Source organism: Hyperolius riggenbachi, chromosome 10, assembly GCF_040937935.1.
Source record: "Hyperolius riggenbachi isolate aHypRig1 chromosome 10, aHypRig1.pri, whole genome shotgun sequence".
Lineage (NCBI taxonomy): Eukaryota > Metazoa > Chordata > Amphibia > Anura > Hyperoliidae > Hyperolius > Hyperolius riggenbachi.
Window position 1 is genome coordinate 30,209,546 of NC_090655.1, and position 25,437 is coordinate 30,234,982.

General features: G+C 44.5%; 1 protein-coding gene across 2 annotated transcripts in view; it reads right to left on the reverse strand.

The window, feature by feature from the left end:
- GRK5 (G protein-coupled receptor kinase 5) overlaps window positions 1-25,437 on the reverse strand; it is a 62,153-nt gene that overhangs the window by 2,350 nt on the left and 34,366 nt on the right. For both annotated transcript variants that reach the window (XM_068258861.1, XM_068258862.1), the window contains 7 exons: window positions 23,635-23,825; window positions 23,483-23,520; window positions 23,228-23,317; window positions 21,041-21,249; window positions 15,281-15,418; window positions 8,345-8,482; window positions 1,510-1,641 (listed from right to left, as the gene is read on the reverse strand). In XM_068258861.1, the coding sequence (XP_068114962.1) occupies window positions 1,510-1,641; window positions 8,345-8,482; window positions 15,281-15,418; window positions 21,041-21,249; window positions 23,228-23,317; window positions 23,483-23,520; window positions 23,635-23,825 (936 nt within the window). The remainder of the gene's footprint in view (window positions 1-1,509; window positions 1,642-8,344; window positions 8,483-15,280; window positions 15,419-21,040; window positions 21,250-23,227; window positions 23,318-23,482; window positions 23,521-23,634; window positions 23,826-25,437) is intronic.

Sequence of the window (25,437 nt, forward strand, 5' to 3'; positions counted from 1 at the left end):
TACTGCGACCCCTCCTGCCCCCCAAAAGTCCCTGAGCGGGCCCTGGGGGGGGGGGATTATTTTTTTTGCAGGGGTGCCCAGGGATTTCTAGGTACGCCCCTGCCTGCCGCATGTACTAACGTCATGTACATGCAGCGGGGTTTTGCGATTCAGGTGCCTGCGGCGGTCATGGAGCAAAAGCTGAAAGATGAGACACACAAGAGAAGGCATGCAAATGGAAAAGATGACTGGGTCTCAAGTTGGACTTGTGCAATTATAGCGGTGAATTATTATACCATAGCAGACAAAAACACAACTTGATAAAGGCCTGTCGGGTCGAAACGTTGTGTTTTTGTCTGCTATGGTATAATAAATCACCACTATAATTGGACAAATCCAGGTTGAGACTCAGTCATCTTCTCCATTTGCTTGGCTGTCTATGCACCTTTGTTGGATCCGGGTGTGGCCTGGGTGACTCCCCGGTGATTATTGGATTTAGCAGTTTGAGCTATTGGACCTTTTTTCTCCTTGACACGGGGAGGCGTGCCAGCAGCCAGGTGAGCCTGGGACACCCACCACAGGCCCAGCACCTGCAGGAGACTGGAACCACACATCTGTTAATTAACAAACCTTTCAGCATTCTCCACTATAAAGTTGCAATTATTTTTTTTTACATCTAATAGTTTATTTTTTTTCTAATCCAGGCCAGATGTTTTGCATCAATAAGGGCCCTTTTACACTAAAGCTGTATACCCACCACAAGACCTCGGAAGATGGATTGGGGGATAAGGCGCTGAAAGATGCAACAAACTATCATTCTCCAATCCTTTTCCGCAATTGCGTACCGCGGGAACAAACAACGGGTGCAAACGCAACTTTGAACGATCAGGTTAATTATCGCGGTAGTCAATGGGGATTGGAATGACCGTCCACAATGGGATCTGTCATGACGGACATTCCAAACCAACGATTGTTGTGGGTAATCTGCCATCGTTGAACATTGTTTAATGAACTTTTGTTAAACGATGTTACGCGATATCACGCAAATGGCTCTGGGTCCTAACGAGCCTTCTTGTTCCTCTCACGCTCCCCACGTTCCATCGTTGGCTCCCCTGTTCCCCGCCGCAGGAGGCTTCAGAAGTCTTCAGGCAGTCTTCTACTCAGCCCTAGTACTCCCGAAGATGGACAGCTCATACTGCGCATGCGCGAGTGTGTGAGAGAGCGTACTCGTGCATGTGCAGTACAGAGCCGCTCATCTTCAGAAGCACTTGGGCACTTCCAAAGCTTCCGGCAGTTTTACTTTATTTGGCTGCTAAAGCGCTAAATTGCACCCGAATGGCGCTCGTGGATGGCAGATGTGACACTGGACTGGGTGGTGCACGCTTGTCGGGCAGTTCAGCCTCCCACCTGAAAGAGGCCTAGTGGTCTCTACATCGTAAATGCTTAGAGATCTGAGGAGACACCTTAGTAAATGAAGCCCGATCTCTATTTAGTAAAACCTCTGCAACACTCACACACCATGCTTCTCACCTGACGTTTAAAAATCCGGTGCAGTAAGCTCTTCCTGGGCGGTTCAGGTGGGTGACTCCGGTTCAGGTCAGGGGACAGGGTGCCATTCGGGCCAAAAACGTTCAGTTCTTTGAAGCATTCAGTCTCAATCATCTGCAGCAGAGAAAGCAGCAGAACACAGTGTTACAGATAGGCCTGCGATGACACCACCTAGTGGTAGGAAGCTGGAGGGGATATGTCTGATTTCCTGTGGCTGGACAACAGCGGAGAGTCTGTGTGATCCAGACCAGCACCTACTGCAATTATAAAAACTCGTACTGGGTGGCCAAACCTGCAGTGGCGTAGCTAAGGAGCTGTGGGCCCTGGTGCAGGTTTTACATGGGGCCCCCCCAAGAACTTTATACATAGCAATTGATACAGCGCACCAAAACTTGCCAAGGACAACCACAGTGTCAGAGGTGCAAGAAGGGGATTGGGAACAGTGTGTTAAGGATTACTACTATTCAAAGCATCTATAGAAGTGATAATTACCAGCACAGGACCAATAGAGAGCTAATACTGTAATAGAGGGTGGACTCTTCGGGGCCCCTCTGGCCCAAGGGCCCCGGTGCGGTCGCTACCTCTGCACCCCCTATTGCTACGCCCCTGCAAACCTGGGTTATATCAGATTATATGCTTCACTACCGAAGAATAGTACTGGCAAAATCACATGTAACGCTTTGCCAACAGGCCTTACCATAGGGGTCAAAACTGTGGCACTGTATATACTTAGAGTTGGGCCGAACCTCCGATTTTAGGTTCGCGAACCGGGTTCGCGAACTTCCGCGGAAGGTTCGGTTCGCGTTAAAGTTCGCGAACCGCAATAGACTTCAATGGGGATGCGAACTTTGGAAAAAAAAATTATGCTGGCCACAAAAGTGATGGAAAAGATGTTTCAAGGGGTCTAACACCTGGAGGGGGGCATGGCGGAGTGGGATACACGCCAAAAGTCCCCGGGAAAAATCTGGATTTGACGCAAAGCAGCGTTTTAAGGGCAGAAATCACATTGAATGCTAAATGACAGGCCTAAAGTGCTTTAAAACATCTTGCATGTGTATACATCAATCAGGTAGTGTAATTAAGGTACTGCTTCACACTGACACACCAAACTCACCGTGTAACGCACCGCAAACAGCTGTTTGTGTAGTGACGGCCGTGCTGGACTGGTGCGCACCATGGCGAGAGTGCAGGTTTTGGTGGCTTTACAGCCCATATGGTCGCCTGGCTGATGTAGCTGAATGACAGAACAGTGACTGTCCAGCTGATCAAATTTGGTCTGACCACAATGAAGCAGGTTCACTGAACAGAACAGGTATGCAGTGGCGGGTTCACTGAACAGTACAGGTATGCAGTGGCGGGTTCACTGAACAGTACAGGTATACAGTGGCGGGTTCACTGAACACAACAGGTATGCAGTGGCGGGTCCACTGAACAGAACAGGTATGCAGTGGCGGGTTCACAGAACAGGTATGCAGTGGCAGGTTTACTGAACACAACAGGTATGCAGTGGCGGGTTCACTGAACAGGTATACAGTGGCGGGTCCACTGAACAGAATAGGTATGCAGTGGCAGGTTCACTGAACACAACAGGTATGCAGTGGTGGGTTCACAGAACAGGTATGCAGTGGTGGGTTCACAAAACAGGTATGCAGTGGCAGGTTCACTGAACAGGTATGCAGTGGCGGGTTCACTGAACAGGTATGCAGTGGTGGGTTCACAGAACAGGTATGCAGTGTTGGGTTCACAGAACAGGTATGCAGTGGTGGGTTCACAGTACAGGTATGCAGTGGTGGGTTCACAGTACAGGTATGCAGTGGTGGGTTCACAGTACAGGTATGCAGTGGTGGGTTCACAGAACAGGTATGCAGTATTGGGTTCACAGAACAGGTATGCAGTGGTGGGTTCACAGTACAGGTATGCAGTGGTGGGTTCACAGTACAGGTATGCAGTGGTGGGTTCACAGTACAGGTATGCAGTGGTGGGTTCACAGAACAGGTATGCAGTGTTGGGTTCACAGAACAGGTATGCAGTGGTGGGTTCACAGTACAGGTATGCAGTGGTGGGTTCACAGAACAGGTATGCAGTGTTGGGTTCACAGAACAGGTATGCAGCCAGGAACAAGCTAAGCCTAACTAATCTTTCCCTATGAGAGACAGTCTGCAGCAGCTCGCCCTACTCTCACTAATGCAGGCACACGAGTGACCGTAATGGCCGCCGCTGCCTGCCTTATATAAGGGGGTGGGGCTCCAGGGGCTAGTGTAGGGCTAGTGTAGCCTAATTGGCTACACTGGGCCTGCTGACTGTGATGTAGAGGGTCAAAGTTGACCCTCCATGTGCATTATGGGGCGAACCGAAGTTCCGCAAAGGTTCGCCTGCGGGACGCGAACGCGAACCACGGAAGTTCGCACGGAACCGTTCGCAGGCGAACCGTTCGACCCAACTCTATATATACTGTGTGTATTTATGCACTCTTCTGCACTAATTTTTCTTATACCCCAGTTTACCTTCTATGAAGGAGATATACCTGTATGTATTTGACCCCTATGGGGTTTATACTGTGCGTATATGCCAAGGGACTACTCTATTCATCACTGACCCCCCCCCCCCCCCCAAAGGGGGAAACAGCTGATATACCTAAATGTATTGACATATTCTATGTGTACATTTACCTATTGAATGGACACTTGTGGAGGATTAGTTTAGCGACAAAAATGTTTATAGTATCTGAGACTGAATGAGATCGCTACACCCCACTGGAGATATACCGTGAGGGGGATCAGCAAAGACCCTGATGTCAATTCAGACACTAGTCACTGATAAAAACGATTTACCAATTGCTTGCACAATCTGTCCACTCATCACTAATTAACATTTATAAATACATCAGAGGGCAATATAATAGCTTGGCGGATGAGCTTTTTGTCCCTAGGCCTTCTCAAAGGACCAGAGGACATGATCTGCGCATGGAGGAAAAACGTTTTAGTCATTTATTTAGGAAAGGGTTCTTTACAGTAAGAGTGATTAAGATGTGGAATGCATTGCCACAGGAAGTCGTTATGGCAAACTCTATACCTGCATTTAAAGGGGGCTTAGATGCTTTCCTTGCGTTGAAAGACATCCATGGCTACAATTACTAGGTTATGCCCAATGATGTTGATCCAGGGATTTTATCTGATTGCCATCTGGAGTCGGGAAGGAATTTTTCCCTTTTGGGGCTAATTGGACCATGCCTTGTAAGGGTTTTTTTGCCTTCCTCTGGATCAACAGGGATATGTGAGGGAGCAGGCTGGTGTTGTACTTTATACTGGTTGAACTCGATGGACGTATGTCTTTTTTTCAACCAAAATAACTATGTAACTATGTAACTATCTATTGTCTTTTCTGAGTCTGAAGTAGCAGATGGCCATACTTTTTCAGAACAGAAACAAAGGTCATACAGACCAAACATTGTACATATTGGTGAGGCCTGTTGGCAAAGTGTTTCATATCAGATTATAGTAAAGACTGCTAAAAGGTTTTAATTGCAGTAACGGGGGCAGTAAAGACAGCCCCATCCCCGGAGTTATTCAAATCAAGATTGAAAAGCCACCTGTTTAGCCTGGCCTTTCCAGACTTACAGAATTCTTCCTCTATTCCACTACTTTCCAATCAACCAATTATTGGTCTGAGCCATTTTGCTTTACAAATGTTATTTGTTGTTGTTGTTGTAACTTGTGCAGGGAGAATGCTGTAATAATATCCGGGACGCCTGGATATGTTATCAATACATTTCAGTGCTGCACATGACAACAAGTGCATTTATTTCCTTAAAGCGGAATATAACCCTGCATTTCAACTTTGCTCTAAAACATTATTTACAGCATATTATATGCAAAAAGCATTTTTTTTTTTACTAGACCAGCATTGGAAGGGTTAAACACAGAGGTTTAAAGTTCCGTGGAGAGATATGCAGAAGTTCAGATTGTTACATTCTATTTAGTTAAATGTATCTATTGAGAAATGTTACACACTCTTTGGCTGTCCTCCAGCTCCTTCTCAGTCAGAGAGAGTGAGTCACATTCCACACTTAGATACATTTATGTAAACAAAATGTATCTATGTCAGCTTCGGATGCGTCTGCATAAATCTCCAGGAATTTTAAAGCTCTGTGTAACCCTTCCAATGCTGGTCTAGTAAAAAAAAAAAAAAATGCTGGTTGCATATAATATACTGTATATAATGTTTTAGAGCAAAGTTGAAATGCAAGGTTATATTCCGCTACTGGGTAAAATTATTTAAAATAAACACACCATGTACTTGCAAAAGAATATTCAATACTTACCTCACCGTCAGTTCCTCTCAGAAGTTCACCATTTTCTTCATACAATGACGCCTTAGGCCTCTTGCACACTACATGCAATTCAGATTTTTTTTAATACATCCGATTTTTGATTCTGATTAAAAAATGTAGCAGCATGCAGTACGTTTTTTAATCGGAATCACAAATCGGATCAGATAAAAAAATCTAAATCACATGTTGTGTGCAAGAGACCTCACAGTTTGACAAGATTTTGTCAGAACTGAAATGTATCAGTTGATGTCAGTTATATATCAGTTGTTAATACACATATTTATGCTTCTGGTGAGAGGTAATAGTTTAATAAATATCACTTTTAATCATAACTTCTAAAACAGGTGCTACCTGGACTAGAAGTCTGCGTAACTAGAAGTCTCCGGGCCCCCCTGCAAGAATTTGAGCGCCCCCCACACCCTGGGGCCCGCTCATGGACAGTTTAGGGGGGCTGGAGGGGTCGCAGCATGAGGGGAGAGCTTGGTAGCACGTTGGTGGGGAGGGGGGACGGTCTCCCCTCTGCGCTCCCCTCCTGCATCTATGTAAGTGGCAGCAGCAGTGGCGGCAGCAGCAGCTATAATTACCTCCATTCACCACCAGAGGTCGCCGATCTGCAAGGGCTTCACATTACTTCCTGTTTTAACAGGAAGTAATGTGAAGCCCTTGCAGATCCGCAACCTCCGTGGTGAATGGAGGTAATTATAGCTGCTGCCGCTGCCACTTACATAGATGCAGGAGGGGAGCGCAGAGGGGAGAGCCCGAGGTGAGGGAGGGGGGGACCGTCCCCCCTCCCCGCCGATGTGCTACCAAGCTCTCCCCTCATGCTGTGACCCCTCCAGCCCCCCAAAACGACCATGAGCGGGCCCCAAGGGGGCCCGGGGGCTGCTTCCCCTATTGTTTCGCCAGTGTACCTGTACTGCCTACAGTATTAATCGTCTTAGCGAGAGAGTAGGATAAATAAATATAAACACCCTTTAAGCAACTAGAGGGGTCTGCTATATAGCAGAGTAATGGTGGCCTATTGAACTTCTTTCCTTTTACCAACTGCTATGAATGTGTGCCATAGTTACACACAGACTTTATGATCTCTAATTAGTTATCAGGTACAATTATGCATTGACATAACCGAGTGCAGAGAAACTGTAATTTACAGCACTGGGTTAATAACCCTTGTAGTAAAAGAAAAAGAAAAAAAGAAACATGGAATGCAGGCATGTTCTAATTACAACTGGTACTAAATACACAGCTATTTATCTCATTACGGAATTGATCCCGTAGACCCAGCTCAATGTCACTTGTACAAACACTGGTAAAATTGCAGTGTACTATCTGCGCACAGCAATTTTACTGCCTGGTAACTGATTGCTGGGCACACGGTTCAACTGCCCATGTGAAAGGGCCCTTCCCCTTTAGCAGCCAATTTATTTAGAGGCTTGCAAGTGCTCCAGGCCAATTTATTTTAGCACATGTTTTAATTTCTTACTTTTTATATTTCCTTGCTTCTAATTAGCACTGCTGTAATGTGTATTTATGGCCAGTTGTCACTAGGTGGCAGTGTGAGACAATAACAGGGGACTTCTGCTTTCAGTTTTTATATTTTCTGCTAGTAGAGAGAGATCAAAGCATATCAAGAATTTACAGCACGAGTTCTGCCGACTGATGTCAAAAGTGCACTTATCTCAAACAAGATAACTCTATTAAAGCTGCTAATAGGCTAAACTCTCCTACCCACGTTCATCTCCCTCCTTAGAATCTCCAATTATCCACAGTTCCATTTCCCCTACATATTGTATTTTATGTTCTCCTACCGCCTAGGGATGTCCAACTCCAGTACTCAAAGGCCATTGTCCTACTAATATATTGTGTTTAGGATAGACTGAGAAATTGAGAAATGTTTTCTACTTGATAAACCACATCTCTCTTAATTCAGTTCCATCAATTCATTTGAGCTTTGCCAAAAATGTGTTAGGGCCCCGGCCCTTGAGGACTGGCATTGGACAGTAAGCTGGACTACGTAGGTTCTCATTCTTTGTACTTTTTATGAATAAAGCTACGTTATCCGCACCCTGTATCTATTTTACAGTGCCACGTAATATGTTAGCGTTTTATAAATAAATGACAATAATAATCACTAGCTTACAAAGACAATGATCTGTAGAGATGGCAATGCTTAGGAGAACTCATGGAGAAGCATGTGACCAGTTTGATCAGCTGATAGATTTGTAAGGCTCTGATTTGCTGGCCCTAATCATGTGCTAAACCAGGAAGGCATCACAGCAAATCAGAACCTTACAATTCTACAAGCTGAGCAAACTGATCACGTGTTTCTCCATGAGTTTTCCTAGGCATTGCCACCCCTTAATGATCTGTATATCGCTGTCCATTGTCCTGAAGAAGGCAATACCTTATGTTGTGTGTTGCTATCATCTCTCTCTATATATATATACAGTAGCACAGTTGTGTGAGTCTGGTGTGGGGTCCCCTCACCTCGTTCTGCCAAGGGATAGACACTGAGCCAGTGGAGAATTTGCTGTAGAAGTGGTCATCTGTTTGGTCCAAGTTCACGCCCTTCACAGTGGAGAACTGCTCAATGTCCAGGACGTCCTTGCAGTAGACGGCTCGAGGCTGGGGCAGAGCAGGAACCACAGGAGAGTGCAAAAATCACCATTCTTCCCACACTCACATTTATGGGATTATATAACAATGTGTAACTAATGTGGAAACCTCACGTAGCTGTCAGGTGATAGAACTGAGTTGTGTGTAAAGACCACTGTCACTAGTATCGTGGCCTCTGCTGAACTGGGGTCCATAAATATCTTCTCTGTGAGTGAAGCTAAATCACCAAATGTTAACAATTGACAGTTCTGTGAGGCAAACCCCAGAGGCTGTAGGGGGGAGTTTGTGCACAGGTAAAAATAAAGGAGAACTCTAGAAATGCGTTAAATGATCCCTTTGGTTATATCAGTCACTGCAAGTATTTCCCATGCTTGTGGTCATCTTTTAAAGACTAATGAAAGCAGGCATTTTAGCTTATGGGTGTTCAAGGCTTGTGTTTAAATGAACTTTAGGAATCTGCTTCACCCCTCCCATTGTGTTACCATCAGAGCCGGGACAAGGTCCTCCAACACCCAAGGCTGAGACACCAAAGTGCTCCCCTCCATCCCTCCCACCCCAGCCGTCACACACTGATTGCTATTAGACTAAGAGATGCCCCAGGGCCCCCAACACCTTCATCTCTAGTTATCTGGCTTGTATTCACTGCCATGTATACCCTTGCCATGTAATGATAGCTGAGTGAGTTGTGCTCCCCCTCCTACACTGCGCCCTGAGGCTGGAGCCTCTCTCACCTCTGCCGTGGCCCAGCCCTGGTTACCACCCATAAACAGTTCTTCCCAATTAAATCCCAACCATTCTATATTAACTTTAATTCAGGGTTGAACTTTATCCCAATCAGAACTCAATACTCCCTTCCCCATGGGAAAGCCTTTTACCTATTCTCGAATAGATATTGTGGTGAAACCCCTCCCACCATGTGATGTCAGGGCCATGGTCCTGACAGTTCCCTGTCTGTGAACCTTGCTTCATTTTGGAAAATAACAGCTGTTTCCAAATGCCAAGGAAGCAATATCTCCGTCTGTGCATATTCAGTAGCAGTAAAAAGAATGTGAACCCTTTGGAGTTATATGGATTTCTGCACAAACTGGTCATAAACTGTGATCTGATCTTTATCTAAGTCACAACATTAGACAAACACAGTCTGCTTAAACTAATACCACTCAAACAATTAAATGTTTAATTGAACACACACCATATGAGCATTCACAGTGCAGGTGCAAAAAGTAGGCGAACCCTTAAGGCGCGTACACACTCCTGATTTATTTTAAACGAAGGGTCGTCACGGTCTAGCGACAGTTTTCCTGTGTGTACAGTCTGTCGGCAGGCTTTCAGTGGATCTGTCAAAACCAGCCTTATCAGCCTGCCGACAGACTGTACACACAGGGAAACTGTAGCTAGAACTGCCGCCCCGCGGGCGGGTCTGACAACCCGTTTTGTGCAGGAATCCGACGTGTGTACGTGCCTTTAGACTAATGACATCTCCAAGAGCTAACTGGAGTGAGGTGTCAACCAGCTGGAGTTCAATCAATAAGATGAGATTGGAGGTGTTGGTTACAGCTGCCCTGCCCTATAAAAAACACACACACCAGTTTTGAGTTTGCTTTTCCCAGGAAGCATTGCCTGATGTGAATGATGCCTTGCTCAAAAGATACTTTTTACTGCTACTGTATAAAGAAATTAGACGGCGAGTGTAAATCATTTCTTGCTCTATCTTCTATTTTTTAACTTTGCAATGTGGTGATTTATCCCCCCCCCCCTTCCTTCTACTATCTTTTGGTAAAGTTCCTATTTAAAGTATACCCATAGTGGTTTTAAGTATTGAAAATAAACATGAAGCCATACTAATAAGCTTACAAAACTTTATTACTTAGTATTTTAATAAGGGTTGCCTATTTGCCATAGTGAAAAACATTGGCCCTGTCCCATCTCGAAAGCAGCTTCACTCATTCCCGCCCAGCAAGTGACGTGGTTTGCCACCCACTTTTCCCACTAGCTGGTCAAGGATGGGAGCAGCAGTGTTCTGTTTCCAAGGCAAAGCCAAACTTCCTACTTTCAAGACTGAATAGCAGCCAATCTTCTTTACCATTAAACTACGGAAAACAAAAAATACTTCTTAAAGAGGAGATATCAGTCATACTATGCCAGGAAAAAAACACACATTTGTAAGTAAATAAGTACATAACAGATGTATTGCACTGTCCACGTTTTGATTTCAGTGAATCTTAATAGTAAATAAGGAGAATTCAGTTCCTGGCAGGGGTTATCTTGGGTCCCTCAGGCTAAAGCCAATCCTGATGTAATTTCCTCCCTTACTCCCCGCAGCATCACAGATCGCAGCAGAGCGGAATAAAGGCAGCGCACACAGGCTCACCTACTCATGGTTCCAGGTGCTGGAGTTCCCGGCTATACTCTCTACACTACTGCCGTACAGGGCGGCGGTAGTGCAGAGAGTATAGATGGGAACTCCAGCGCCTGGAACTATGATGAGGTGAGTCTGTGTGCGCTGCCTTTATTCCTCCCTGCTGCAATCTGTAATGCTGCAGGGAGGAGGGTGGATGCTGCGGTGTAGAGGGTGGATGCAGGGGGATGCCCATGGATGTGGCAGCAGTGTGTGTGGGGCTTTCCCATGGATGCGGCAGTATGGGGGTGCCCATAGATGCGGCAGGGATGCCCATGCATGCGACTGCAGTGCGGGAAGGTCGGACGGTGGCACACTAAGGCGGCCAATCAGAGGGAACAGGAGTGGGAGGAGTAGATGCTTCAGCCAATCAGGCTGAATAAGCTGCGTCTAACAAGAAGGGGTGGAAAGTAAAGGGAAAAAAACCCAGGCATGCACTGCAACTTCTCTTTTGTGGCAGATGTACGAAATAAGAGCCAGGGGCATGGGGACTGATTTATTCTTCTGGAAAAGGAAAGTAAGATTGAAATGTTGGATTGCCTTTTAGCATCATTTTTACTTATTTAACACATAGAAATAGAGAATTGGTTTGGGATTTTATGCCCAACAGTTACACTTTAACCTTTTGGGGAACACCAGTAGTGAATCCTATGTTGCACTTGTGGTGCGATTGGCTCCTGATCACATGATCACTACGATCGCCGGCAGATCATATTGATCACTATTACAGCTGCGGCGGTGGGAGGGGAAGAAGAGGATCCACTCACCTTCCTGACGTTCCCCCAGCGATCGTCACCCCCCTCCGCTCTTGCCGGCATCCCCGCTCGCTCTGACGTAAGTGTCGGGGCCCGGCTTGATGACGTCATCAAGCCGCGACCTGGAACTTAACGGCAGTGCGAGTGAGGATGCCGGCCAGAGCGGAGGGGGCTAGAGCTGCTCATTGCTGGTGCCTGGGAGATGAGTAAAGGCTGCTGGCATTTCGGTGAACACCAGGCTACAGAGGGGACACCATGCCCACCATGCTATACTTGGGATCCGGCTGCCTGACCCCCCCTGCCTGTAAAATGGACGGTCCCCAAAGGGTTAAAATTATTTTTAGTATTTAAAACCACTGCAAGTTAACTTTAACAATATTATCTTTGGAACTGGCAACCACTTGCCTTGGTTATCTCTAACTTACTGAAATATCATTTTTTGTACAGCCGGCACTGGAGAAAGTGTAAGTGACGTTAAAATGTTTGCAGCTTAAAAGTACAAATTACACATATAATTCCCATTCAAAGCCAAATTCCCACACACTTTATAGAGTTCTCCTTTATAGTTCACCTAACCCCAGGCAAACCTACCTAAGGTGAGCACAAAGGTAAGTACATGCTGGATCCACATACTCTGTGCATTGCCCCCTACACTCCCCGATTTACCAAACAGCAGTAGGATTGCCGTACAGAGGCAGTGCACTGCCAGTATTAATGGTCCGTTACGCAATAAGCATCACACACATTAACAGAGTTAAGTGCATGTTGCTATGGAAACGCGTGTTACCATAGCAACTCATGTGTAACGTGTGTGGTGCTAATAGGTTGGTGGATCGTGCTCCCCCTGCGCTAGTACCGATAAAAGTGCAGTGCACTACCTGCGCACAAAAATCTTACTGCTGTGTGGAGAATCAGGTTTCTTCTTCAGCCTATCCCTGTAATCACTCCTTGAAAAATTAAACTTTTGTATAAAGTCAAATTTTAAGACAGGAAGAGGCAGACTCGCTGCAAAGATCCCTTCTATCAACCTCCCATTTCCTCCTCTTTCTCGTCCTTTTTCACTCCCCTTAAAGGAAACCAGAGGTGTTATAAATAAAACGTTTTATACATACCTGGGGCTTCCTCCAGCCCCATATGCACAGATGGCTCCCACGCCGCCGTCCTCAGCCTTCTCGCAGCTCCGATACCGGGTCACTTCCGTCAGATGGGCAAGTCTACGCAGGAGAAGTGCGCTCTTTGCGTATCTCTCCAGCATTTGCTGGAGAAATAGAGGGCGCACTTCTTTTATGCCAGACTGGTTCCAACTGACGGAACTGCGAGGACCCGGTATCGGAGCTGCGAGTAGACTGAGGACAGCCACGTGGGAACGATCCGTGCGTATGAGGCTGGAGGAAGCCCCAGGTATGTATAAATCTTTTCATTTATAACAGCTCTGGTACACTTTAACAGGAGGGGATGGAAGAGAACATTGAGGCAAGCCTGTCTGAAAATTAGACTTGGGCCAAAAGTCAAATTTTCGGAGGAGTGATTACGGGGGTTGGGGGGGGACGAGGAGCGGAACGAACAACGCACAGAGGTATGTGGATCCAGGATGAACATTTGTGTTTACATTAGGTAGCTTTGCCTTAGGTCAGGTATGTCAGATCAGGTGTACCCAAGGGGACATGTGGCATGATGAGCTAAACATGTGTACCGTGTAAATCAATATTCAGGCTGTTTTTTCTTTTTTTATTTTGGTGCCTGAAAAGAGTGAATTTTCAGGCATGCAAGTGACATCTTCTGTCTTGTTTGATACCTTATCCAGAATATAGTAAACTTCACTGATACGCAAATTACAACCATAAATATTTTCCTGGCAGAATACAACTTCTGAGGGCAAGGGAGAGATAGAAAAAGGTCAATAGTTCATGTATTTTAACTCTGGGACACTTAATAGGCTGCCATTGTGCAGAGACAATAAAACATTCAATCCACTTTGTAAATGCTTAAATATAAACGAAAACTATGGGATATCTAAAAAAGTCATTTTTAAGAGTAGGAAAATAAATACATTGAATATCTCATCAGTAAACTGATGAGATAAACAATTATGCTTATCCTCCCACTCCTAAAAATGACTTTTTAAGTATCCCAGGGTTTTCTTTTATATTTAAAGGGGAACTGAAGAGAGAGGTATATGGAGGCTGTCATGTTTATTTCCTTTTAATCAATACCAGTTGCCTGGCAGCCCTGCTGGTCTATTTCTCTGCAGTAGTATCTGATTAAAACCAGAAACAAGCATGCAGCTAGTCTTGTCAGATCAGACTTATAAGTCTGAACCACTGAAACACCTGATCTGCTGCATGCTTGTTCAGGGGCTATGGCTAATAGTATTAGAGGCAGAGGATCAGCAGGGCTGCCAGGCAACTGGTATTGTCTAAAAGGAAATAAACATGACAGCCTCCATATACCTCTCTCTTCAGTTCCCCTTTAAGCATTTACAAAATAGGTTTATATTTAAACATTTACAAAATGGCAGCCTATTAGGTGTATCAGAGTTAGAAAAATATCAATAGTATTTTATCTCCCTCTGCTCTCAGAAGTTGTATTCTGCCAGGAAAACTTTTATGGCTGTAATTAGCTCATCAGTTATGTTTACTATACTCCCGACAAGGTACCAACAAGACAGAAGCTGTCACCTCCATGCCTAGAAATTAACTCTTTGGTGCAGCAAAATAAAACAAGTAAAACACCCTGGTTATTTTTATGTTTTGTTCTGTACATATACATGTTTATCTCAGCATGCCACATGTCACCTCGGGTACACTTTAATGGGGCACTATGGTGAAAAATTGTAAAATGTAAAATATGCGTAAACATAAACAAATAAGAAGTACGTTTCTGCCAGATTAAACTGAGCCATAAATGACTTTTCTCCTATGTTGCTGTCACTTACAGTAGGTAGTAGAAGCGATCTGACAGAAGCGAGATTGGACTAGTCCATCTCTTGATGGGGAATTCTCAGCAAGGCTTTTATTCTTTATAAAGATATTCCCTAAAAAGGATTTAAACAATGATGCTGGCCAGTGTCCTGCTCCCTACACAGTTTTTTGGCAGTTGGACAGAGCAACTGCCATTCACTAAGTGCTTTTGAAAATAAATATATCCCGGAGAATCCCCTATAAAGAGATGGACTAGTCCAAAACCTGTCGATTCTGTCAGGCTTCTACTACCTACTGTAAGTGACAGCAACATAGGAGAAAAGTAATGTATGGCTCATTTTACTCTGGAAGAAACATACTTATTTGTTTATGTTTGCACATATTTTAAATTTTACAATTTGTCGCCATAGTGCCCTTTGACCAGTCAGAAATGTATCCTTTGAGGCATAATCAGCATCTATAGATGTGTCTAAGTAGAACTGTTTCAGAATCTGCAGCTTGTGGCTTAGTGTATGGAATATCCTATGCTTGGTGTGGCATGAGCATGTGTCATGTGATCACATATACATAATAACCCTTCCCGACTGCGGAGCACATGGGAGGGACAGAGGTGTCAGGAAGTAGAAAGTAGCTTGTGTTCTGATTGGTGGCAGGAAGTTATTTGCATATAATGCCCTCCATAATATCCATATGTCCCTTTAGCAATGTCAGGCTCACATGGAGAACTACTCACGTCTGGTACAAAAGGAGGATCCATTATTCCCGCTTCCAACCTCTTAAAGTTTATAGCCCTGAAGAAGGGATGTCGCTTGAGCTCTAACACTTTCCCTTCTTGGCACCCCAGTCGATGCCTCACATCTTTGGTGAGAAGCTGAAAAAGAAAATACAACAGAATAAACCTGCTGCGGGCCTGAACTCAGAACTTCCTCTCTGCTCCAAAAGATTAGCAACAGCATAATAACCATAGTAACAGATGATACAAATCCTGCAATAATAAATCTGCAGTGTGTCCACTTCCTGCTTTCATGGAAGCAGATAAGGGTTAACATCCTGTGTTTACAAATTAGCTGCTTTGCCGAGGCAACCAGCTGACACAGTTGAGAGATCAAATTACCGTGGTGATTAGTCACAGATGAGTAAGGCTAAACTCTGTGAATACATACAGGGTGGATTTCTCTATGTTTTCCTTCTGTCCTGAGCAAGAGTTCAGGTCCGCTTTAAAAAAGATGATATGTAAAAATAAATGGATGTAGAAAGTTGACATTTCTGTGCACATCGATGTTCACTTATCCATCACCTTCATGTGCTAATGGAATCCATAATGGTTTCTTTTGGCGTTTTAGCCACTCCCACAACCCAAAAACATACCAAAAAAAAAACCCATACTAGCAAATCCTTTGGCTTTCCCCAAACTGATCAATACCATGATATTGGATGCTGATCCCTTCTGTAGGCACTCAGCGAGGCTAGGTGTACACTTAGCAGTGTGGAAAAGGTCGCGTTTTTCTGCATATGTGTTTGTGCGTTTTCGTTTTGCATTTTTTTTCTCGCACATGCTTTGTTCTTGTGTTTTGCGTGCGTTTTAATGTGTTTGCGGTTTGCATTTACAAAACGCATATGCGTTTTGCATGCTTTTTTTTTTTTGCATGCTTTGCATGCAATACCTCTGTGTCACCATTGACGATGACATAACGATTTCATATGCCTTTTTGGAAAATATGCAACAAAACCAGCAGTTTTAAAAACGCACATTGCAAAACGCAAGTATATGCGTTTTTACATGCGGCCCATTGACTTGCATTATGTGCATTTTCGCAGCGTGTTCCCTGCCTGAAATGAATTGTTCAACGTGCTCTGCAAATTGCTACTGAAAATCTGTCCACACTATGTCAGTGCACAACCACTTCCTACCAGAGGACATGAAAATAAGTCAGGCTGTGTTTCCACTAGAGCAGAGAACATACATTTTTTTTGTCCATTCTCCACTCACCGCTAAACTGACAGTGAACAGCTCCTATCTTATAAATAGGAGCTGATCACACTTATCACGCTGCAATGGATCCATGGGATTAATTGCAGTAAGCCGGTCACACTTCTGAGCAGTCCGTGATAATCCCAGGTAGGCGGATGCATTCTCCCATATAGCCTATGGGGGAGAGCATCCGCCCCAAGCTCCAGCCGGACCACAGCGGACCATCGGACCGGACACTACACTGTCCACTCCCGCTGGCCGCACGTCGGACGACAACAAGTGGGAACAATGCACTATCCTCTCTACAAAATCCTAGATATATTTAGATAAATAAACACTGTTTATTCCTCTCTGAGCTGATAAAAAGGAGTTGAAAATGAATGACAAACCCCCCTCCTCCCCCAGAGAATTCAATACAGGACTACAAAGTAAACATGTGTAAAATAAAAACAATATATAGATCATTTAGGTGTGATAGGTAGTGATAAAGTTATTGCCAAAGTAATCAGAGCTGCGCTGAACTGTGAATACAACCTCAGTAGCGAAATTGATACTAATAATGACCAGTTCTTTTTTATGTATATCTTATCCAATCCCATTCCTGGATGAGAGCTGCCAAAAGCTGAGCCATTACCTGGGACGCATCAAGCTGTATCGATCCAAATCATTAGATTAATTGGGAATAGTGTCAGAAATATTCTATTTTTATTGTGAAGTTGTCATTGTTTTTAAGTTAACTTATCTCAAGTAACTAAGTATTATGTTGGGAATACACCATACATTTTTCCGCTCGATAGATGGGTTCGATAGATAATTTCCGACAAGTCCGATATTCCTTCCGAGCGTTTTTTGGGTCGATTTCTCATAGAAGTGAATAGCAAAAGATAAGAAAAACGAGCGGAAGAAACGATTGGATGGAAAATCGAGTGGAAAAACGTATCGTGTGTACCCAGCATTACAATTAGATCCAGTCTACATTCCTATATGATTTATAGTGTATTCAGTACTCTTAGCCAATGTTAGGAAAAGTATAGATCACTGAGGCGCCAGGTGCTATCTGGACATACTGCTGTTGTGTGCTCCTTCCTGTAATTGCCTGATGAAGCGGGTTTGACCTGCGAAACGCGTTGCAACCTTATTTGGAGTATACCAATAAATGTCCCTTTTGTGAATACACAGTTGTTGTGTCTGCTTGTGGGAGGTGAGTCCACCACTGCCTCCTAAGCAATAATTTTAAAACTTTTAAATATTGTTTTTATCCTTTTGGCGCCTCTGTTCTCTACCATAATACGCATATAAAAACGCATGCAAACACACTAAAACGCAACACCTCTGCATCACCATTGACGATGACATAACGATTTCATCATGTGCCTTTTTGAAAAATATGCAATAAAACCAGCATTTTTAAAAACGCACATTGCAAAACGCAAGTATATGCGTTTTTACATGCGGCCCATTGACTTGCATTATGTGCATTTTCGCGGTGTGTTCCCTGCCTGAAATGAATTGCTCAACGTGCTCTGCAAATTGCTACTGAAAATCTGTCCACACTATGTCAGTGCACAACCACTTTCTACCAGAGGACATGAAAATAAGTCAGGCTGTGTTTCCACTAGAGCAGAGAACAGACATTTTTTTTGTCCATTCTCCACTCACCGCTAAACTGACAGTGAACAGCTCCTATCTTATAAATAGGAGCTGATCACACTTATCACGCTGCAATGGATCCATGGGATTCATTGCAGTAAGCGGGTCACACTTCTGAGCAGTCCGTGATAATCCCAGGTAGGCGGATGCATTCTCCCATATAGCCTATGGGGGAGAGCATCCGCCCCAGGCTCCAGCCGGACCACAGCGGACCATCGGACCGGACACTACACTGTCCACTCCCGCTGGCCGCACGTCGGACGACAACAAGTGGGAACAATGCACTATCCTCTCTACAAAATCCTAGATATATTTAGATAAATAAACACTGTTTATTCCTCTCTGAGCTGATAAAAAGGAGTTGAAAATGAATGACAAACCCCCCTCCTCCCCCAGAGAATTCAATACAGGACTACAAAGTAAACATGTGTAAAATAAAAACAATATATAGATCATTTAGGTGTGATAGGTAGTGATAAAGTTATTGCCAAAGTAATCAGAGCTGCGCTGAACTGTGAATACAACCTCAGTAGCGAAATTGATACTAATAATGACCAGTTCTTTTTTATGTATATCTTATCCAATCCCATTCCTGGATGAGAGCTGCCAAAAGCTGAGCCATTACCTGGGACGCATCAAGCTGTATCGATCCAAATCATTAGATTAATTGGGAATAGTGTCAGAAATATTCTATTTTTATTGTGAAGTTGTCATTGTTTTTAAGTTAACTTATCTCAAGTAACTAAGTATTATGTTGGGAATACACCATACATTTTTCCGCTCGATAGATGGGTTCGATAGATAATTTCCGACAAGTCCGATATTCCTTCCGAGCGTTTTTTGGGTCGATTTCTCATAGAAGTGAATAGCAAAAGATAAGAAAAACGAGCGGAAGAAACGATTGGATGGAAAATCGAGTGGAAAAACGTATCGTGTGTACCCAGCATTACAATTAGATCCAGTCTACATTCCTATATGATTTATAGTGTATTCAGTACTCTTAGCCAATGTTAGGAAAAGTATAGATCTACTGTGGTCTAAAACTCATGTAATAGTTTGTGTTGACCGTGTCTCATAACTCATGCTGGGTACACTCGATACATTTTTCCGCTCGATTTTCCAATCGATCGTTTTTTTCCACTCTGCAATTCTGCACTCAATTTTCTTATCTTCCGCTCGTTTTTCTTATCTTTTTTCATTCACTTCAATGAAAAATCGACCCAAAAAACAATTGGATGGAATATCGGACATGTTGGAAATGATCTATTGAGCCCATCTATCTAGCGGAAAAACGTATGGTGTATTCCCAGTATTAAACATTTAATAAAATGTAGCTCTCTTCTGAACTGAAGTAACCTTGAGAGCTTATCTGCACTTGTAGTCTAGACATGGTACGTCTTGTAGCTTGCATTCTCAGTACTGGCTCCCAGCCAAGGTCAAGCACCAAAGCACATTTCACATGTATCTGGTGTGCCATTAAAAATCTGTGTATAAATATACATAGAGGCATCCTCTATCATATGGATAAGAGCCTGATAGTTTTGTGGGTTCTAGCCCTCAGCAGGGAGTGGTTGGTAAAGTATGGAATCTAAAGCTCTATCTACAAGGTAAAATTTTCCATCAGATCGAAAAGTGATCTGATAAGAAATTGCATCGTGTGTAGTCATCCAAATTGTTTCAGATCAATTTTGCGATCGATTTCGCATTGATAAGTACCCAAAATCAATTGGAAAATTGATTGGACCGGTCAGAAATGATCTAATACATCTGTCCATCTGATGGAAAATTGTACCGTGTAGATGGGTCTTAACTCTCTGTACTGAGATGACCAATGCTGTAAGATATTTTTTATGATATTTTATTACTGGCTATTACCCTGTTCTATGTAATTTTTGTATATTCCTTGTATATAAATACAAGAATACATTTTTATGTAAAAGGATTCTAGTCTAAGACTCTGGCTGAGAACCCATCTGACCGACCATAGGAGAATTGATGCTTAAAGAGAACCCGAGGTGGGCTTTAAGAAGGCTATTAGGAGACAGAGGCTGGTTGTGCATAATATCACCATCCTCTGTTACTATACTGTGTCCCCCCCCCCCCAGGCCCCCCCTGCGGTCTGCTGTCTCCCCCCCCAAAAAAAAACTACTGTGCTAGCGACATGCAGCATGTTGCTAGCAGGCTGTTCACGTCTAGGCTGTCACTCTCCGCCGCTCCCCCGCCTCCTCTATATCGCCGCTCCCCGCCTGCGTCCCTTCCCTCCCCGCCTCTGTAAGCTGATTGGAGGGAAGAAACGCAGGCGGGGAGCTGCGATATAGAGGAGGCGGGGGAGCGGCGGAGAGTGACAGCCTGGATGTAAACAGCCTGCTAGCGACACGCTGCATGTCGCTAGCACAGCAGTTTTTTTTTTGGGGGGGGGTGGGATGAGTAGAGCACAGGGGGGGGGGGGGGTGGACACGGTATAGTAACAGATGCTGGTGATAGATAGTTTGCACAACCAGCCTCTGTGTCCTAATAGCATTCTTAAAACCCACCTCGGGTTCTCTTTAATCAAGTTTAGTATTTTCCATGGTTCAACTCTTGTAAGTAGCAGACTGGCACCTGTTCCCTGGATGAAGTGCCAAACTATGATAGAGAGCAATTATCTGACCCAACAAGTGACACCTAAATCTACGGAGATGAACTGTTACTAGGATGCAAAGAGCTAAACCCAAGTCTATAGAGAGAAGTTATATCTGGGATGGCTTCTTGATGACAGGCAGTAAGGTGAAAATGTTAGCTTTGAAGATGTTATAAGCAAGTGGACTGAAATGAGAGAGTGCCATGGATGAGCCAGTTTTGAGACTGATAATCAGTATTTGTGAAACACACCATTTTACACAGTGATTTTGCCTCCTCAGAGAACTTCTGTCCATAGTCCTCATCTGTCTCCAAGACTCTCCTGTCCACTTCTTCCCGCTTCACCTTCTCCTTCCTGCCTCGGAATGGAGACTGTCCAGCAATCATCTCGAAGACCAGGCAACCCAGGCCCCAGAAATCCGGACTGAAGGTGTAACGCTGATTGTTCAGTACCTCAGGGGCTGAAAGGACATTTCAAAAATATGTTTAAAAGGTATAAGTTACAAATGTTCTCTTAATTTGAATCACAATGGGTGGAAGAGATGCCCAGGAGGAAGTAAAATGAGTTAAATACTTAAAAATCGAAATGGAGACTTGTCTTCCCTGAAAGGATGATACAGATAAAGGATAAGATTGCATAAGCTAAGGCCATAGTGCAACGAAATTTCTTCTCTTACTCTTAATCTGTGTCATCCTTTGAGGGAAGCCATCTCTTACTTTCTATTTTTAAAGAGAACCCGAGGTGGGTTTGAAGAATATTATCTGCATACAGAGGCTGGATCTGCCTATACAGCCCAGCCTCTGTTGCTATCCCAAACCCCCCTAAGGTCCCCCTGCACTCTGCAATCCCTCATAAATCACAGCCATGCTGCTGACAAACAGCTTGTCAGAGCTGGCTGTGTTTATCTCTATAGTGTCAGTCTGCTGCTCTCCCCGCCTCCTGCAGAACTCCAGTCCCTGCCTGCATCCCTTCCCTCCCTGCTGATTGGAGGGAAGGGACGGGGCAGGGACCGGAGCTATGCAGGAGGCGGGGGAGCAGCTGAGACTGACACTACAGATGTAAACACAGCCTCACAGCACGGCTGTGATTTATGAGGGATTGCAGAGTGCAGGGGGACCTTAGTGGGGTTTGGGATAGCAACAGAGGCTGGGCTGTATAGGTAGATCCAGCCTCTGTATGCAGATAACATTCTTTAAACACACCTCGGGTTCTCTTTAAGGATTTTAACTCTTTTTTTTTTTTGCCTCATCCACCCATCGTGTCTATCACCCTCTAAAAGAGTTTAGTTCCAGTTGACCAACAGTTTCCAGACCATTTTTTTCAAGAGAGCAACCAAAGTACAGTAGTGATCCCTGTGCCCGAGGGGAGATCTAGAGACGGTCGGCAGATCCAACCAAGAGACAAATCTCTCTCTAGTCGAATCTGATGAGAGAGAGATCTGTCAGTTGCCCATACAACACAGGCTGATTTACAATCAATTTAATGCTGAAATTGATCAGGAATCAGCCATGTGACGCCATGTGTTCCGGGCTTCTTCCGGTGTTCATACACGCACCCCACATAGTTGCCTATTAAGGGCACGTGTGTGTGACATCACACACGCACCCTCGTTACTAGGCAACCACATGGCACGGGTGTATGGACACAGGAGGGAGCCCGGAACAAGTGGAGTCCGCAGACAGGTAATGTCTAGAGTGCACTGGGCACCTAAATATTAGAGTGGACAGCGTTAGGGGTTTCATCATATTTGCTGCTCGTCCTAATATTGCTCGCCATTACCATTGCGCACCCGACTGAGCAAGTCAGCCCTACATCTTGCAGCATGTCCGAAAGATTAATGCGACCAATTTCACCCCGAAATTGGTCGTATTGTCGGTCGGGCTTGCACTTGAGGCACCAATTTTCATCTGATTCCAATTAAAATAATCGAATCGGATGGTCGATTGGCCACCAAGTCATCTGATGTATGGCCACCTTTACTCTCCTATATTAAGGCTATATTGGTTGGTTGCCCTCTATAGCAACCTCATCTTTTGAGCACCCCCCCCCCCCCCCCCCTTTACTATCTTATCTACAGCTTACTGGAAAAGACTCCACGATCTGGCCTCCCATTGTCTTTATTTTCAAGGTACCATTGCCATTCTCTCAAGTCATCTCTCAGTTGAATGACCAAACTAATGATACTTCTTGCAGTTCACTTTAAGATTCTCCCAAAAAGGTTCTAGTGGTGAGACAACTTTAAAAAAATCCTAGCTTTTCCACACTGTGCTCTGTAAGGTAGGAAATTAGGATGCTTGTGAGGATGTCTTGCTTGATGTATTAAATAGTCATAAATGGTCCTGCTAGACTGTAATATCTTCATCGGGATTGAGAGATATTATTGCATGTACTTCCTTTCCACAGCATAACAGTAAAGTGTAAAGCGTCTCCTAACTCACCCATATATCCAACTGTTCCGACACGGCCTCGGATCGAGTCCCCCTCCGGAATTTTCACAGCCAGACCCAAATCCGATATCCGAATGTGACCTATAATGACACACAAAAAAGATAAAAAGAGAGCACTGTCCCAATGTGAAGACCCCAGGTGTTTAAATAATATTGGCATAAAGAGAAGACATCCCAAGCCACCATCAACTCATCATGGACTTTATTAACATAAATGGAAATCCAGCTCACAAACAAAGAACTCACCATGGTCATCAAGAAGGATGTTTTCTGGCTTGAGGTCTCTAGGAATAAATAGAAGACAAAATGTCACATTCCAGCCTGTAGTAATATTGGTAGCAGGCTGACAAAGACATATTCTATAACAAACAATAAGGAAAGCCACACGGGGGTCTAACCGGTAAACAATGTTCTCATGATGGAGGTCACAGAGCCCGCACAGTATCTCTGCAGCATAGAAGGAAGCTCTCTGTTCCTGGAAGCCGGGGTTCCCCATGTTGTAGATGTGGAATTTTAGGTCTCCTCCGTTCATTAATGTTAACACCAGGCATAGGGCGTCCTTCGTCTCATAAGCATACGCCAGATTGACCTCGGGTAATAGGAAACATTCATTTAATTAGGAGTTAGAGCTGTCTGTAGGCATATAATTTCTGTATACAACTCATTGCTCGATGGAGCAACTGGGAAAACGTGACACCAGAGGGCAGCACTGTACCAGTATGCAGGATATCAGGGACATTTCTAGCTTTTTTGTCACTCTAGGTAAGTCCTGTGTCAACCCCACACACAACACACACATACATACAAAAACCACACACACACTAGAGAATATAGACCATGTGCTGTATAAGGTGGATGATATAGGAAGTCCTTGGGATACAAATGACTGGCAAATCCTTGGGATCGGAACACCCATGAAGGGGAGCTTAATTTGGGGGTGGGGGCAGGGCTTAATCCAGGAGCGGTGCCCTTAAAGGGAAGGTCCAAGCAAAAAAAAAATGAGTTTCACTTACCTGGGGCTTCTACCAGCCCCATGTAGCCATCCTGTGCCCTCGTAGTCACTCACTGCTGCTCCAGTTCCCCGCTGGCAGCTTTCTGACCTCGGAGGTCAGGGCCGCATTGCATACATTTTTACGCATTCCAGCTAGTGCAGGAACAAAAATGTATGCGTTGCACCACTAACGCGTAAAAATGTATATGTTAATGTTCCTGCACTAGCGGGAATGCGTAAAAATGTACGCAATGCGGCCCTGACCTCCGAGGTCAGAAAGCTGCCAGCGGGGGACTGGAGCAGCAGTGAGTGACTATGAGGGCACAGGATGGCTACATGGGGCTGGTAGAAGCCCCAGGTAAGTTAAACTCATTTTTTTTTTTTGCTTGGACCTTCCCTTTAATCCAGGAGTGGTGACCCCCCCCCCCCCCCCCCAAGACCAATGGCACTCTTGGCAATGGCCTGGAATGCCTTTGGTTAAAAACTGCCCTAAATCCATTAGGACCTTTGTGTCCAATTCTGCTTCATATGTTGCACCACAACTAGGGGCCTAAAAGCTGACCATACCCTATTCAATTATCACTCGATTTTTTTTGTTTTTTTATCAATATTACAATCTAAGTTACAATCTATATCACAATTAAGAGCAGAGCAGCCCCTACTCTATGGAACTCCTTCCCTCCCTCAAGCAGGCCTTAAAGTGTACCAGAGATAAAAAAAACCTGCTTTAATTAATACTATATACTAGTAGGGACATGAGAACAGACACTTACCCTGCTGTCTGTTTCATTCTTATGTGCCATGTGAGCTTGTAATCCCTCCTGTAAAAACCACCGACTGAGCTTTCAATCAGCTGCTTTATCGGGAGGCTCTATAGCAATGAAAGCAGTCTGCTCAAGCCCACCCCCCTCTCTGCCTGTGTTCTTCCTATCTGTGAAAGCAGTCTGCTCAAGCCACCCCCCCCCCCGGCTGTGTTCTCCCTATCTGTGAGAGCAGTCTGCTCAAGCCCGCCCCCCTCTCTGCCAGTGTTCTCCCTATCTTTGAGAGCAGTCTGCTCAAGCCCGCCCTCCTCTCTGCTTGTGTTCTTACTATCTGTGAGAGCAGTCTGATCAAGCCCGCCCTCCTCTCTGCTTGTGTTCTTACTATCTGTGAGAGCAGTCTGATCAAGCCCGCCCACCTTTCTGCCTGTGTTCCGCCTATCTGTGAGAGC